The sequence below is a fragment of the Salvelinus namaycush genome, chromosome 28 (assembly GCF_016432855.1).
Source record: "Salvelinus namaycush isolate Seneca chromosome 28, SaNama_1.0, whole genome shotgun sequence".
In the NCBI taxonomy this organism is placed as follows: domain Eukaryota; kingdom Metazoa; phylum Chordata; class Actinopteri; order Salmoniformes; family Salmonidae; genus Salvelinus; species Salvelinus namaycush.
This window is the reverse complement of record NC_052334.1, coordinates 35,647,476-35,663,101: the sequence shown is the minus strand read 5'-3', so window position 1 is coordinate 35,663,101 and position 15,626 is coordinate 35,647,476. Positions and strand designations below refer to the sequence as shown.

The 15,626-nt window shown below is 42.7% G+C and overlaps 1 protein-coding gene across 2 annotated transcripts in view; it reads left to right on the top strand.

The window, feature by feature from the left end:
* LOC120023628 (zinc finger protein 395-like) overlaps positions 1–14,810 on the top strand; it is a 33,774-nt gene extending 18,964 nt beyond the window's left edge. The window contains exons 4-11 of one of the 2 annotated variants that reach the window (XR_005472722.1): positions 1,201–1,307; positions 1,554–1,765; positions 1,902–2,002; positions 2,175–2,505; positions 3,547–3,639; positions 11,765–11,883; positions 12,117–12,375; positions 13,117–14,810. Coding sequence is in view for 1 of the 2 variants with exons in the window: in XM_038967674.1 (XP_038823602.1) it covers positions 1,201–1,307; positions 1,554–1,765; positions 1,902–2,002; positions 2,175–2,505; positions 3,547–3,639; positions 11,765–11,883; positions 12,117–12,228 (1,075 nt within the window). In the remaining variant the exon portion in view is untranslated. Of the gene's footprint in view, positions 1–1,200; positions 1,308–1,553; positions 1,766–1,901; positions 2,003–2,174; positions 2,506–3,546; positions 3,640–11,764; positions 11,884–12,116 lie in introns of both variants that reach the window. The other variant, XM_038967674.1, reaches the window with a different exon arrangement.
* Positions 14,811–15,626: the final 816 nt, after the last annotated feature.

Below are 15,626 nucleotides of genomic sequence, written 5' to 3'. Positions count from 1 at the left end.
GTGAGGAGTAAGGGTAGTGTGGGGAGGTAAGGGTAGTGTAAGTGTAATGTAGTTAGTGTGGGGAGGGTAAGGGTAGTATAATTGTAGTGTTGGGGAGGTAAGGGTAGTATAATGTAGTGTGGGAGGTAAGGGTAGTGTAATGTAGGGAGGTAAGGGTAGTATAATGTAGTGTGGGTAGGTAAGGGTAGTGTAATGTAGTGTGGGAGGTAAGGGTAGTGTAATGTAGTGTGGGGACGTAAGGGTAGTGTAATGTAGGGAGGTAAGGGTAGTATAATGTAGTGTGGGGAGGTAAGGGTAGTGTAATGTAGTGTGGGAGGTAAGGGTAGTATAATGTAGTGTGGGGACGTAAGGGTAGTGTAATGTAGTGTGGGAGGTAAGGGTAGTGTAATGTAGTGTGGGGAGATAAGGGTAGTGTAATGTAGTGTGGGAGGTAAGGGTAGTATAATGTAGTGTGGGGAGGTAAGGGTAGTGTAATGTAGGGAGGTAAGGGTAGTGTAATGTAGTGTGGGGAGGTAAGGGTAGTGTAATGTAGTGTGGGAGGTAAGGGTAGTATAATGTAGTGTGGGGAGGTAAGGGTAGTGTAATGTAGTGTGGGGAGGTAAGGGTAGTGTAATGTAGTGTGGGGAGGTAAGGGTAGTGTAATGTAGTGTGGGAGGTAAGGGTAGTGTAATGTAGTGTTGGAGGTAAGGGTAGTATAATGTAGTGTGGGGAGGTAAGGGTAGTATAATGTAGTGTGGGGAGGTAAGGGTAGTGTAATGTAGTGTGGGGAGGTAAGGGTAGTATAATGTAGTGTGGGGAGGTAAGGGTAGTGTAATGTAGTGTGGGAGGTAAGGGTAGTGTAATGTAGTGTGGGAGGTAAGGGTAGTATAATGTGGTGTGGGGAGGTAAGGGTAGTGTAATGTAGTGTGGGAGGTAAGGGTAGTATAATGTAGTCTGGGGACGTAAGGGTAGTGTAATGTAGTGTGGGGAGGTAAGGGTAGTGTAATGTAGTGTGGGGAGGTAAGGGTAGTGTAATGTAGTGTGGGGAGGTAAGCGTAGTGTAATGTAGTGTGGGAGGTTGGGCAAGTGTGTTTATGGGAGCAGGGTATACATGTCCCTGTCTCTTCCTCTTTTTTCTCTCTCTCTCTCTCTCTCTCTCTCTCTCTGTCTCTCTCTCAGTGTGAATGTACCTAATCCCTCTCCCCTTTCTCCCTGCTCCAGGAGTCCAGAGTCAGTGGATATGGATGAGATGATGGCAGCCCTGGTTCTGACCAGCCTGTCCTGCAGCCCTGTTGTTCAGAGCCCACCTCACAGAGACACAGTCATAGGTAGTAATTCATTGATATATTAATTGATTGATAAGCTCTTAGTTATATTTTTCCTGTACATTTTTCATTAATCATTGCAGGTCTAATCTAATGTGTGTGTGTGTGTGTGTGTGTGTGTGTGTGTGTGGTGTGGTGTGTGTGTGTGTGTGTGTGTGTGTGTGTGTGTGTGTGTGTGTGTGGTGGTGTGTGTGTGTGGGTGTGTGTGTGTGTGTGTGTGTGTGGTGTGTGTGTGTGTGTGTGGTGCAGCAGGTTCTACTGGCATGGAGTGCGGAGCGGGGGAACTCTCAGACAGCGGCAGCAGTGGCTACTGGAGCTGTGACCGTGGCTACAGAAGCCCGGCCCCATCTCCGCCAACCACAGAGACAGAAGGTCACAGCCTGGCCACGCCCACTGATGAGGGATTGGACATGGAGCTGGAGCAGGTGCTGTTTGACGAGCCTGCGCCACGGAAACGCAGGGTGAGTAGGGTAGTCACGGAAAATTGACCAGAATTGACTGGCAAACACATCAGCTATTAGCTATTTGTTCTTCATTTAGATTTGAGTCAGTTCCACCAACCTTGCTTAACTGTGAACTTGTGTTTCCTTTCTCCAGAACTCAGTGAAGTTGGCCTACAGGTGTCTGTGGCCCAACTGTGGGAAGGTTCTGACATCTGTCGTGGGGATGAAACGTCACATCCGTACCCTGCACCTGGGGTAAGTGACAATAACATTTCCAATTATGTATCCACAAAGCTTTCTAAAATACTTGTATTGTTAGATGATGTGGGAGTGCTTCTACTAGCAGTGGTATTGGCAGAAGAATACAAAAAAAACAACAGTTGCATTAATCTATGTACCGTATATCTATGTGTTTTCCCTTCCACAGCCAGAGTGTTGAGCATGAGCGTTGCTCCCGCAGCGAGGAGGACTTCTACTACACAGAGATCCACCAGCGGGAGCTGCAGCCCCTCACCCCACCTCCTGAGGTCTCCACCCACACCCCTATCCCTACCACTAGCACCAGCACCCCCTGGTTGGCCTGTGCCTCCCCCTCCAGCCCCTCTCCCTCTGGGGTAGGACCAGGAGAACCAGGGGTAGGAGCAGGAGCTGGAGGAGACTCCCCAACAGAAGTGAACCCCCAGCCCAGCCAGCTCAGCCAGTCTGCCCCCTCCATCCCAGGGTGCTTCGGGCAGGTTCACTCTGAGCACTCCTACCAGGTAGGCACTAGGACAGGGTTCCCCAACTGGTGGTGGGTGATTTGTTGGACATAAAATACTGTAAAAACACCAGCAAATCAGATCCAAGTGATTTTAATTTGTTCCCAAAGTATTCCCACGCATAATAGAGATATACACTCAGTAGACAGTTTATTAGGTGCACCCATCTAGTACCGGATCGGATCCCCCTTTGCCTCCAGAGACAGCCTGAATTATTTAGGGTATGGATTCTACAAGGTGTGGCGTTCAATAGTTGCTCAATTGGTATCAAGGGACCTAACATGTGCCAGGAAAACATTCCCCACACCATTACACCACCCCCACTAGCCTGTACCATTGACACCTGCTTACACCAATCCTGGCTCTGCCATCAGCATGACGAAACAGGAACCGTGATTCGTTGGACCAGGAAATGTTTTTCCACTCAGTTGTCCAGTGTTGGTAATCGCGTGCCCACTGGAGCCGCTTCTTCTTGTTTTTAGCTGATAGGAGTGGAACCCGGTGTGGTCATCTGCTGCAATAGCCCATCCGTGACAAGGACCGACAAGTTGTGCGTTCTGAGATGCCGTTCTGCACACCACTGTTGTATTGCGCCATTATTTGCCTTTTTGTGGACCGCCTGTTAGCTAGCACGATGTTTTTTGTTTGGCGGACCATTCTCGGTAAACCTTTGACACTGCCGTGCGTGAAAAGCCCAGGAGGCCGGCCGTTTCTGATATACTGGAACCGGCGCACCTGGCACCGACGATCATACCATGCTCAAAGTAACTGAATGCCTCGATGCCCACCATCTGTAGGAGAGAACCATTTCCATGAACATGATGTTGTACTGTACCTAATAAATGTTTACATTTTCTCTGTTCTGGACATAAAAAGTGGAAAACATATGTTTCTTGGTTTGAATACATTACAAACACGCTATGAGCAGCTATTGAAACCTCTGTATTGTTTTGCAAGTGGTTATACAGCCTTTAGTTTTGTATTTTGCATTTAATGCTCCAACCTGATCGCGACTATTGACCACATTGTTTACTTCTGCAGGCTGCTGCTTCAGTCCAGGTGGTGGCATCACCCGTCTCTGTTTCCTCCACCTGCCGTTGGACCAAACCCACCTCCACCCCTCAACCAAGTCAGGTAGGCTTGCATTACGATTTAAAACTGAAAGTATGCATTTATTTTACCTTGCCTGGTGGGTCGTTACGCGAAATGAGTGCCTTTTGCATCCCTTTGATATTTTAAGTAGAAATTGTGCACCAATATTGAATTTTAAAAGCCTGTGCCCTTTAATATAGACCACATGGAGAATTCAATAAAGCTGATTTTTATATGCATTTTGACATGTCCCTCCGTGTACCTTCTGTGACTTCCAGGAAGATTTTAATCCCAATCCTTAACCCCAACATTTCTAAAAAAATGTCACCATCATTCTAAAGCCCTAGTTATTTTGTTGCTTTGACAAAGTAATTTCTAAAGATTATTATTGATTTCATGTGATTATTGATTCATTTAAAGGTAAACATTTTTACTTTCCCTCATTTTAAGGTCAACCCTGTTACGTGAACTAAACTCTCGTTTAATATAGTATTCCTTTGTAAAGATCTTTTTTCAAAAGAAACATTGAACATCTAATAGACAAATAATATTTTTAAAGCAGGTGAGCTGGTTCTACTGTTTTTGGACATTTTCTTGTGTTTTGTGGCGGGAAACTGAGCGGGTCAAGTATAACACGTCAACCCTGTTACCCATAGATAGACAGGATAGAAATGGTTTAACAATTTCATTTGGGGGGGGGGGGGGGGGGGGGTTGCATTCAATTGCCCTTCCCTGTTGCACACAACAAGCTTCCATTTCACCTGTCACAAGGAGAGTTATGGCTGATTTAAGTTGAAATCGTCAACCCTGTTACTTTATTTGGGATTTAATAGGCACGTACTTTAGTCATTTTATTGTTTAACCTCTTTAGATGGGAACACTTGTTTTTTATTGAGTTGAACATGTTCTCTTTATGACAGCATGTTAAAATTGGGTGAAATCAACAACAAAAAATCCACCAAGTTATACACATCTCAAAAGGCCCCTGAATTGATGTAACAACCCTGGTGTACCGGGTGGGTAGAGCTGCACTTTGGGACCAAAGGAATGTCCTCAAATGCGCAAACTCTGCACATCCCGCGTCTCAGCTGATAATTAATACAAATGCACCTAGAAAGAAATGTGTTGGTATAGCAATGAAAGGACAGTGAACGCAACCCTGACTCCTGAGGCTCTTGAACGCAACCCTGACTGTAGAATCCAATAGGATAATCTGAAGGGAAATTCCCATAGATAATTTGCGTATAAACACTCAGTTAAGAACACCACAATTGCTGTTCATGGTTCATGCTGTATGTCCAGGTATATGCTATTTTCACTTCATTTTCCCCCTTTAAACACAGAGCTTTCCATATCTCCAAGCTTTCTGAATTCATCACGTATTTTCTTGAAAAGCGTGCATTTGCGTAAACATTTCCCCCTACAGAGCCTTTCCCAGTATGTGTTTGTGGAATAGAAGTCAGTCAGTCCATCAGGGACAAAGAACGCTTGTTTTATAGGATAGATTTATTGCCCTGCCTCCAGAGCTGCTCTATACTGCCAATAGCATGTCGTGGGTATTTACCAGGCAATCCCCTTGTTGATTTGATCATATTTTCCATTACCGAACATCGCCTTTGTCTCCACTGGCCCATAGACTCCCGTTCTGTGGTGCTACATCACTGCCACCTATCGATCGTTAGTAGGAACTGGGGGTCATTTTTATGTGTTGTAAACAACACGTGGTCAATAGCACGATCGAGTCACTGCAGTAGATCAGCTGCAGTGCACACACAGAACAATCATGGCACATACCCTTTCAGCAGTAAACATGGATTGTTCAATTTGATGTGCACTAAATATGCATTGTATTTTGACAATTTGGACAGATCGTTTGTCATGAATGCTAAAATAGTGGATAAAGATTTTCCTTGCTAATTCATCTGTGTTATTTTGCTGGACTGTTACCTTGCAGTATTGTGAGATGTCCACATCAAATGCAATATGTCCTAATTTATTTGATTAGTATATTTGTCAGGGACCATCCACAACAAATGCATTGCACCAGATTTATCTTCCCCCTTCAGTTCATATCTGCAGCAGTTATGTGCAGTAGTGTATACAGAGATTTTACTACAATTTACTACAAATTAAGTGCTTTGAAAGGCTGGTCATGGCTCACATCAACACCATTTTCCCAGAAACCCTAGACCCACTCCAATTTGCATACCGCCCTAACAGATCCACAGATGATGCAATCTCTTTTGCATCCACACTGCCCTTTCCCACCTGGACAAAAGGAACACACACCAATGTGAGGATGCTATTCATTGACTACAGCTCAGCGTTCAACACCATAGTACCCTCAAAGCTCATCACTAAGCTAAGGACCCTGGGACTAAACACCTCCCTCTGCGACTGGATCCTGGACTTCCTGACTGGCCGCCCCCAGGTGGTAAGGGTAGGTAACAACATATCCGCCACGCTGATCCTCAACACAGGGGCCCCTCAGGGGTGTGTGCTCAGTCCCCTCCTGTACTCCCTGTTCACTCATGACTGCACGGCCAGGCACGACTCCACCATCCTTAAGTTTGCTGATGACACAACAGTGGTAGGCCTGATCATCGACAATGACGAGACAGCCTATAGGGAGGAGGTCAGATACATGGCCGTGTGGTGCCAGGACAACAACCTCTCCATCAACGTGATCAAGACAAAGGAGATGATTGTGGACTACAGAAAAAGGAGGACCGAGCACACCCCCATTCTCATCGACAGGGCTGTAGTGGAGCAGGTTGAGAGCTTCAAGTTCCTTGGTGTCCACATCACCAACAAACTAACATGGTCCAAGCACACCATGACAGTCGTGAAGAGGGCACGACAAAACCTATTCCCCCTCAGTAGACTGAAAAGATTTGGCATGGGTCCTCAGATCCTCAAAAGATTCTACAGCTGCACCATCGAGAGCACCCTGACTGGTTGTATCACTGCCTGGTATGGCAACTGCTCCGCCTCTGACCGCAAGGCACTACAGAGGGTAGTTAGTGCGTACGGCCCAGTACATCACCGGGGCCAAGCTTCCTGCCATCCAGGACCTCTATGCCAGGTGGTCTCAGAGGAAGGCCCGAAAAATTGTCAAAGACTCCAGCCACCCTCGTCATAGACTGTTCTCTCTGCTACCGCATGGCAAGCGGTACCGGAGCGCCAAGTCTAGGTCCAAGAGGAGTCTAAACAGCTTCTACCCCCAAGCCATAAGACTCCTGAACATCTAATCAAATGGCTACCCAGACTATTTGCTTTGCCCCCACTCTTTTACTCCACTGCTACTCTCTGTTATTATCTATGCATAGTCACTTTAATAACTCTACCTACATGTACATATTACCTAAATTTCCTCGACTAATCGGTGTCCCCGCACATTGACTCTGTACCGGTACCCCCTGTATATAGTCTTGCTATTGTTATTTTACTGCTGCTCTTTAACTACTTGTTACTTTTATTTCTTATTCTTATATTGTATTTTTTATACTGCATTGTTTGTTAGGGGCTTGTAAGTAAGCATTTTACTGTAAGGTCTACACCTGTTGTATTCGGCGCATGTGACTAATAAAATCTGATGTGATTTGAAATCCTTGGGCGGGCCGCATAGTCCAAATAGTGTAAAAGATTCCAGGGTTTTTCTTTATTTTTGACTATTTTCTGCATTATAGAATAATAGTGAAGACATCAAAACTATGAAATAACACATATGGAATTATGTAGTAACCAAAAAAGTGTTAAACAAATCAAAATATATTTTATATTTGAGATTCTTCAAAATAGCCACCCTTTGCCTTGATGATCGGGGCAGCAGGTAGCCTAGTGGTTAGAGCGTTAGGCCAATAACCAAAAGGATGCTGGATCGAATCCCTGAGCTGACAAGGTTCTACCCCCCACTGTTCCCCGGTAGGCCGTCATTATAAATAAGAATTTGTTCTTAACTGGCTTGCCTAGTTACATGACAGCTTTGCACACTCTTGGCATTCTCTGAACCAGCTTCATGAGGTAGTCACCTGGAATGTATTTCAATTAACAGGTGTGTCTTGTTAAAAGTGGAATTTCTTTCCTTTTTAATGTGTTTGAGCTAATCAGTTGTGTTGTGACAAGGTAGGGTTGGTATACAGAACATAGCCCTATTTGGTAAAAGACCTAGTCCATATTATGGCAGGAACAGCTAAAATAAGCAAAGAGAAATGACAGTCCATCATTACTTTAAGCGATGACGGTCAGTCAATCCGGAAACGTTGAAAGTTTCCTCAAGTGCAATCGCAAAAACCATCAAGCGCTATGATGAAACTGGCTCTCATGCGAACCGCCACAGGAAAGGAAGACCCAGAGTTACCTCGGCTGCAGAGGATAAGTTCATTAGAGTTAACAGCACCTCAGATTGCATCCCAAATAAATGCTTCACAGAGTCCAAATTTGAGATTTTTTGGTTCCAACCGCCGTGAGACGCAGAGTAGGTGAACGGATGATCTCCACATGTGTGGCTCCCACCGTGAAGCATGGAGGAGGAGGTGTGATGGTGTGGGGATGCTTTGCTGGTGACACTGTCAGTGATTTATTTAGAATTCAAGGCACAATTGACCAGCATAGCTACCACAGCATTCTACAGCAATATGCCATCCCATCTGGTTTGCTTTTAGTGGGACTATCATTTGTTTTTCAACAGGACAATGACCCAAAACACATGACCAGGCTGTGTAAGGGCTATTTGACCAAGAAAGAGAGTGATGGAGGGCTGCATCAGATGACCTGGCCTCCACAATCACCTGACCTCAACCCAATTGAGATGGTTTGGGATAAGTAGGACCGCAGAGTGAAGGAAAAGCAGCCAACAAGTGCTCAGCATATGTGAAAACTCCTTCAACACTGTTGGAAAAGCTTTCCAGGTCAAGCTGGTTGAGAGAATGCCAAAAGTGTGCAAAGCTGCCATCAAGGCAAAGGGTGGCTACTTAAAAGAATCTAAAATCTAAAATATATTTGGATTTGTTAAACACTTTTTTGGTTACTACATGATTCCATATGTGTTATTTCATAGTTTTGATGTCTTCACTATTTTTCTACAATGTAGAAAAAATACAATGTAGAAAATAGTAAAATAAAGAAAAACCCTAGGTGTGTCGAAAATTTTGACTGGTACTGTACAGTGGTGGCAAATTACTCAATTGTCATACTTCAGTAATAGTAAAGATATCTTAATTGGAAATGACTCAAGTAAAAGTGAAAGTCACCCAGTAAAATACTACTTGAGTAAAAGTCTAAAAGTATTTGGTTTTAAATATACTTAAGTATCAAAAGCAAATAGAATTGCTAATATGTACTTAAGTATCAAAAGTAAAAACCATTTAAAATTCCTTATATTTTTTATTTAACCTTTATTTAACTGGGCAAGTCAGTTAAGAACAAATTCTTATTTACAATTACAGCCAACCCTGGCCAAACCAGGGTAGGCTGGTTTGGCCAGGAGGTCATTTTGCTGGAGGTCATTTTGCAGGGCGCTGGCAGTGCACCTCCTTGCACAAAGGCAGAGGTAGCGGTCCTGCTGCTGGGTTGTTGCCCTCCTACGGCCTCCTCCACGTCTCCTGATGTACTGGCCTGTCTCCTGGTAGCGCCTCCATGCTCTGGACACTACGCTGACAGACACAGCAAACCTTTTTGCCACAGCTCGCATTGATGTGCCATCCTGGATGAACTGCACTACCTGAGCCACTTGTGTGGGTTGTAGACTCCGTCTCATGCTACCACTAGAGTGAGAGCACCGACAGCATTCAAAAGTGACCAAAACATCAGCCAGGAAGCATAGGAACTGAGAAGTGGTCTGTGGTCACCACCTGCAGAATCACTCCTTTTTTGGGGGTGTCTTGCTAATTGCCTATAATTTCCACCTTTTGTCTATTCCATTTGCACAACAGCATGTGAAATTTATTGTCAATCAGTGTTGCTTCCTAAGTGGACAGTTTGATTTCACAGAAGTGTGATTGACTTGGAGTTACATTGTGTTGTTTAAGTGTTCCCTTTATTTTTTTGAGCAGTGTATATATTTTTATTGTTTTATACATTTTCGGTATGGAAAAATGCTTTCAATGTTAACTTAAATGACTAAAACCAGATATAAAGTATGTAGGACAGATAATATAATTGTTGAGAACTAACAATCACCAAAATAAAAGCTAGATCATCTGGGAGATTTGAAAATTCCCAAAACAATTAATTTAGCGATGAAAATGTTGTTATTATGTTTGAGTAAAACAACACAGCATTAGCCATGGCCAAATGCATAGAATTGCAGGAAATTTCAGTTGTATTCGGAAGTTTACATACACCTTACATACAGCCAAATATATTTAAAGTCAGTTTTTCACAACTCCTGACATGTCATCCGAGTAAGAATCCCCTGTCTTAGGTCAGTTAGGAACACCACTTTATTTTAAGAATGTGAAATGTCAGAATAATAGTAGAGAGAATGATTTACTTAAGCTTTTATTTCTTTCATCACATTCCCAGTGGGTCAGAAGTTTACATACACTCAATTAGTATTTGGTAGCATTGCCTTGAAATTGTTTAACTTGGGTCAAACATTTTGGGTAGCCTTCCACAAGCTTCCCACAATAAGATGGGTGAATTTTGATCCATTCCTCCTGACAGAGCTGGTGTAACGGAGTCAGGTTTGTAGGCCTCCTTGCTCGCACACGCTTTTTCAGTTCTGCCCACAAATTTTCTATGGGATTGAGGTCAGGGCTTTGTGATGGCCACTCCAATACCTTGACTTTGTTGTCCTTAAGACATTTTGCCACAACTTTGGAAGAATGCTTGGGGTCATTGTCCATTTGGAAGACCCATTTGCGACCAAGCTTTGGGTCTTCCGGACTGATGTCTTGAGATGTTGCTTCAATCTATCCACATAATTTTCCATCCTCATGATGCCATCTATTTTGTGAAGTGCACCAGTCCCTACTGCAGCAAAGCACCCCCACAACATGATGCTGCCACCCCCTTGCTTCACGGTTGGGATGTTGTTCTGCGACTTGCAAGCCTCCCCGTTTTTCCTCCAAACATAACGATGGTCATTATGGCCAAACAGTTCTATTTTTGTTTCATCAGACCAGAGGACATTTCTCTAAAAAGTACGATGTTTGTCCCTATGTGCAGTTGCAAACCATAGTCTGGCTTTTTTATGGAGCAGTGGCTTCTTCCTTGCTGAGCGGCCTTTCAGGTTATGTCGATATAGGACTCGTTTCCTGTGGATATAGATACTTTTGTACCTATTTCCTCCAGCATCTTCACAAGGTCCTTTGCTGTTGTTCTGGGTTTGATTTGCACTTTTCGCACCAAAGTACGTTCATCTCTAGGAGACAGAACGCGTCTCCTTCCTGAGCGGTATGACGGCTGCGTGGTCCCATGGTGTTTATACCAGCGTACTATTGTTTGTACAGATGAACGTGGTACCTTCAGGCGTTTGGAAGTTGCTCCCAAGGATTAACCAGACTTGTGGAGGTCTACAATTTTTTTCTGAGGTCTTGGCAGATTTTTTGGATTTTCCCATGATGTCAAGCAAAGAGGCACTGAGTTTGAAGGTAGGGCTTGAAATACATCCACAGGTACACCTCCAATTGACTCAAATTATGTCAATTAGCCTATCAGAAGCTTCTACATCCATGACATCATTTTCTGGAATTATCCAAGCCCACAGTTATCTTAGTGTATGTAAACTTCTGACCCACTGGAGTTGTGATACAGTGAATTATAAGTGAAATAATCTGTCTGTAAACAATTGTTGGAAAAAATGACTTGTGTCATGCACAAAGTATATGTCCTAACCGACTTTCTAAAACTTTAGTTTGTTGACAAGAAATTTGTGGAGTGGTTGAAAAACAAGTTTTCATGACTCCAACCTAAGTGTATGTAAACTTCCGACTTCAACTGTATAGTGGCACCCTGTCCTTGTTTCCTTCCTTAATCTGCAGATCTTTTCACATCAGTGCAGATGAAGGAGAGGAGACGTGGAGAAGAAGCCTTTTGATTGGATGGGATTTGCGATTCTGCTCAAATCCCTCTTCATTACCTATAACGCAGGCAGTAATAATATGTGTATGTTCTGTAGTTTTTCTCTGCTCTTCATCTGTGTGTTTCCCCCTCTGTCCACCAGGGCGCACCATTCCTTGTGCGGTCAGTCAGTGTGGGAGAACAGTGGCTGCAGCAGCAGAATGCCCCAATTAGGCCACACCCTGCCAGCACCTCTCCCCCACGCAGCCACTGGACCACAAGGTGAGCTATTATACTATGCTATAAACTATTACTACTGTATTGCTTTTGATAACATATCTGCCTCAGTCAATTTGAGTCTACGGTCATTTCCCTTCTCGCATCCCTCTATGCATCCCTCTACACATGTCTCTCTGTCCATTTCCATTCATACATTTACTGTCAATTAACTCAATCTCTGACTCTCTCCCTCTTCCATCTCCTCTCTCTTTCCCTCCCTCCCTTTCTCTCTACAGGAGGATCCGTGGCGAGGCTAAGAAGTGTCGTAAGGTCTATGGCATCGAGCACCGGGATCAGTGGTGCACCGCCTGTCGCTGGAAGAAAGCCTGCCAGCGCTTCCTCGACTGAACTCCTAACCGAAGAAGAGAGGGACGAAGAGAGAAAAAAGAGATATGGAGGAGAGAAAGAAAGTGAGAGACTGCCAGAAGAGAGGAGCAGTCACCTCTTCAAGTGAAGACTGAGGAAAGATCTGGGGGTCAACCAGTGGAGCAACATGTACGTTGGTGTATTTCTTTTCTTTTTTTATTCTTTTTTTGTACTTTTTACAACTTTACTAAAAACTAAAAGTTTTTTATGTACTTTGTTCATGTCTTTGAGAACTTCGGGTTCTTGTGTGTTGGTGCTCACGGTGAACTTGGCGGGCGCAGCTTAATGACCTATGACCGGTAACCTATGAGCTATACCTGCAGCATAGTCCCGCATCTCAGTTCCTCGGTCTTCCTGCCCAGGGAGGGGCTATACAGGAAGCAGACTTCTTCTCTTCCAAATCTTTGGCTGTAACCTATAACCAGCAGCTCTTCTATACCCAGCAGCTATATAGGGGATGCCTATTGCTCTATGACATCATGCCGTCCATAACTTGGCTTGGGAACAAGGCTTTCTGCTTGTTGCCAAGGGTGGACATGAGCCAGGCAGGTGCTGAGCAGAATATCTGATCTGTAAATCAATCCAACTTTCAAATGCCTGGGCAAGAACAGATCCATATGATACAAAGATTAACCGATACATTCACGTTTTGGCTTTCTGTCAGTGTAGGTGGAGAATGAACGATTAGGAGAAGAAAGTAAAGTGATACAAGGAGGGAGTTAGCCCTAAGTAGCAGAGGTGAAGCTTCATTAAATACTTAGTAACAAGCATGCTAAATACAGGACCTATGTCAGAGAGGAGAGTTGCTGGCCATCAACTTGTTCAGTTACTTGTTAATAATGTATACCATCTGTTGTCAATTCCATAAAGTGCGCTGATTGGCTGGGAGAATCCCCCTTGACCTATAGGATTCCATCTGCTCATGATCTACTAATCAACAGTAACCAGTAAGTTGTGTCTTAAACATTGAGAATTGATTGGAGAGTTGTAATTGGAGAAGTAAAATGCAGATTTGGGAGTCATATGCCCCATGCCCAACGATGATGTGTTTATAAGCCATTTATTCCTGCAAATTCATATGTAGCTTTTTTTATTGTAATTGGCTTTTTTAAGGAAACAAAAATAATGTTTTGTCGACGTCGACTATGTAATTTGTATTGTGTGTTTCGTTATATTATCCAGCAATGTTGTGTCTATATTTTGCAACTTGTCGTTTTTTCTAAGATGTGTTAAATACAATGTTCCTCCAAGAATTACCATGTTGTGGGATATAGGAATCAATTCACATACTTTAGACCAGTCAGATGTCATACGCACTGATTTTCACTTCTCTGACTATGGTGCAAGCAACTGTTAAAAGTTAAAGACTCAGTATCTCGTCCTTGTTGTTAGCAGCTACTGTAGCTATCCTTCCTGTTTTGCCTTAGTCTTCTTTGTTTCGGGTCAACAGATAATCTGTAAGAGCAGCCATTTTGTAAGAGCAGAGTCTTTTTTGGGGGGGTTACACCAGAAATGGTCTATAATATAGCCTTGTAACAGGCTTTAGTTACACTAACAGATATCATTTTAAGCACTGTAGTTTATTGTTAAAGAGACACTATGACAGAATAGGGCATGGAAGTATTGGGTCCTTTTACAACATGGAGGTCATTGGCAGGTTGTGTCTTACATAATTTTAATAAAATTATACATTTGTATAATATATTTGGACAGGAATCTATCTCCGTACATTTGTCATATACTTGGATGGCCAATAACCCGTACCGCTCTCAGTAGTGGCGATACACTAATTTAATAAAATTATCGAGGTTCCTGGTTAGATGTGGAATGTACCACATGGTACCAATAATAATATCTTAAATATGGTGCCAGCATTGAGTCTGAATGCATTTACCAGACTAAGTTAGGCTTATCTTAAAATGGTATGCTGCTCGAGGGCATTGTGGCCCTAACCCAAACCCTTGTCACTCTACCACCTATTGTAAATTAACATGCATACATCTCTGTTGACAAAGTGTTTAATGAACGTTCGGCATAAACAGATGTTTCATATGTTAAGACCCAAAATATATTCATGATTTTCTATTGAAACTCATGTTTCCTTGCAGTAAGCCAATGAATCCACAGAAGCAAAAAAACAAAACAATTGTATTTATATATATTGTCCTATGTATGTACTTAGAGAAAAAACAACCATTGAATAAAGTATAATTTGTATTATGATGCACTCATTTTATATGGAATCTGAAATGTTTTTGTCTTTTTGATGTTGAAATATGTTGAAATATACTTGATAAAGATGTATCCTGTCGAAAGTAGTCTTCTATTTTGTAGTCTTAAAAAAATCTTGTCCCGGGCCTTTTAAGTAAGATGTAAAGTTATATTTAAATATGCTCCAAAATATGTGACGGAAACTACTCTAGGCTTTCCATTTTGGCTTATGAGCCTGTATCTATACAGGAGATTTTATTCAAGAGAACATGATGATGATAATGATTATTATTATACAAGACAATATTGGTCTGGAAATGTTCTGTGTAATAAATGGAGTGTTGTGGGATTGATACAGTATAAACTGATGTCATCATCTTGTGAACATTCTAGAACATTGGAACAAAACACCTCAAGACACAGAATCATTTGCTGCATGACAAGCCACAAAAGAAATAGTAAACTATCTTTATTGATATGTTCAATTTCTGCTATTTACAGGTTTTATACTGCACAACAAAATGGTTTCACATAATAACAATTTAAAGAAAAAGAACACTGTTCATACATACAGTAGGCTACATCTGTGTCTGCTTCAACAAACACACGCCAAGGTTAATTTCAAATCAGAACATTAGTTTTGCCAACAGATCATTTGTATATGAGCATGGATAACCTCCTGCAGTCTTATACAGTAGGAATAGGTCGTTGAGATGTTTTGCACCAAATTATAGTAGACACTATCAGGGTAGATATTGAAATTTAGAGAATATTAAGAAGTTCTGAACATGTCAATAGATTACAGATTGAGCCATCCACACACCCAATAATGAGTTTGTGTTATATATCAAATAGTCATGAACGTATCCTAGCACATTTTCAATTGGAAATCTGAAAGATAATTTTTGGTCAGCCACTAGAGGGTAGCACAATAAAGAGAGTGACGCCCTGATCCGCCAAAGACAGATGTACCGAAGGCAGTACAGTAGCCTATCCATAGGCAGAAACTGCTTCTCCAAGACATCCCCGATAACGCTTGTAGGCGATGTCATGGCGACGTTGGCTAGCTAAACTCCCGCGTAGAAACACGCAATCGGGTCTAACGGTCGTCTCGCGCAGAACTGCGCGTGTGCAACCTGTCAAATTAAAGGCATTCCTTCGATATACAG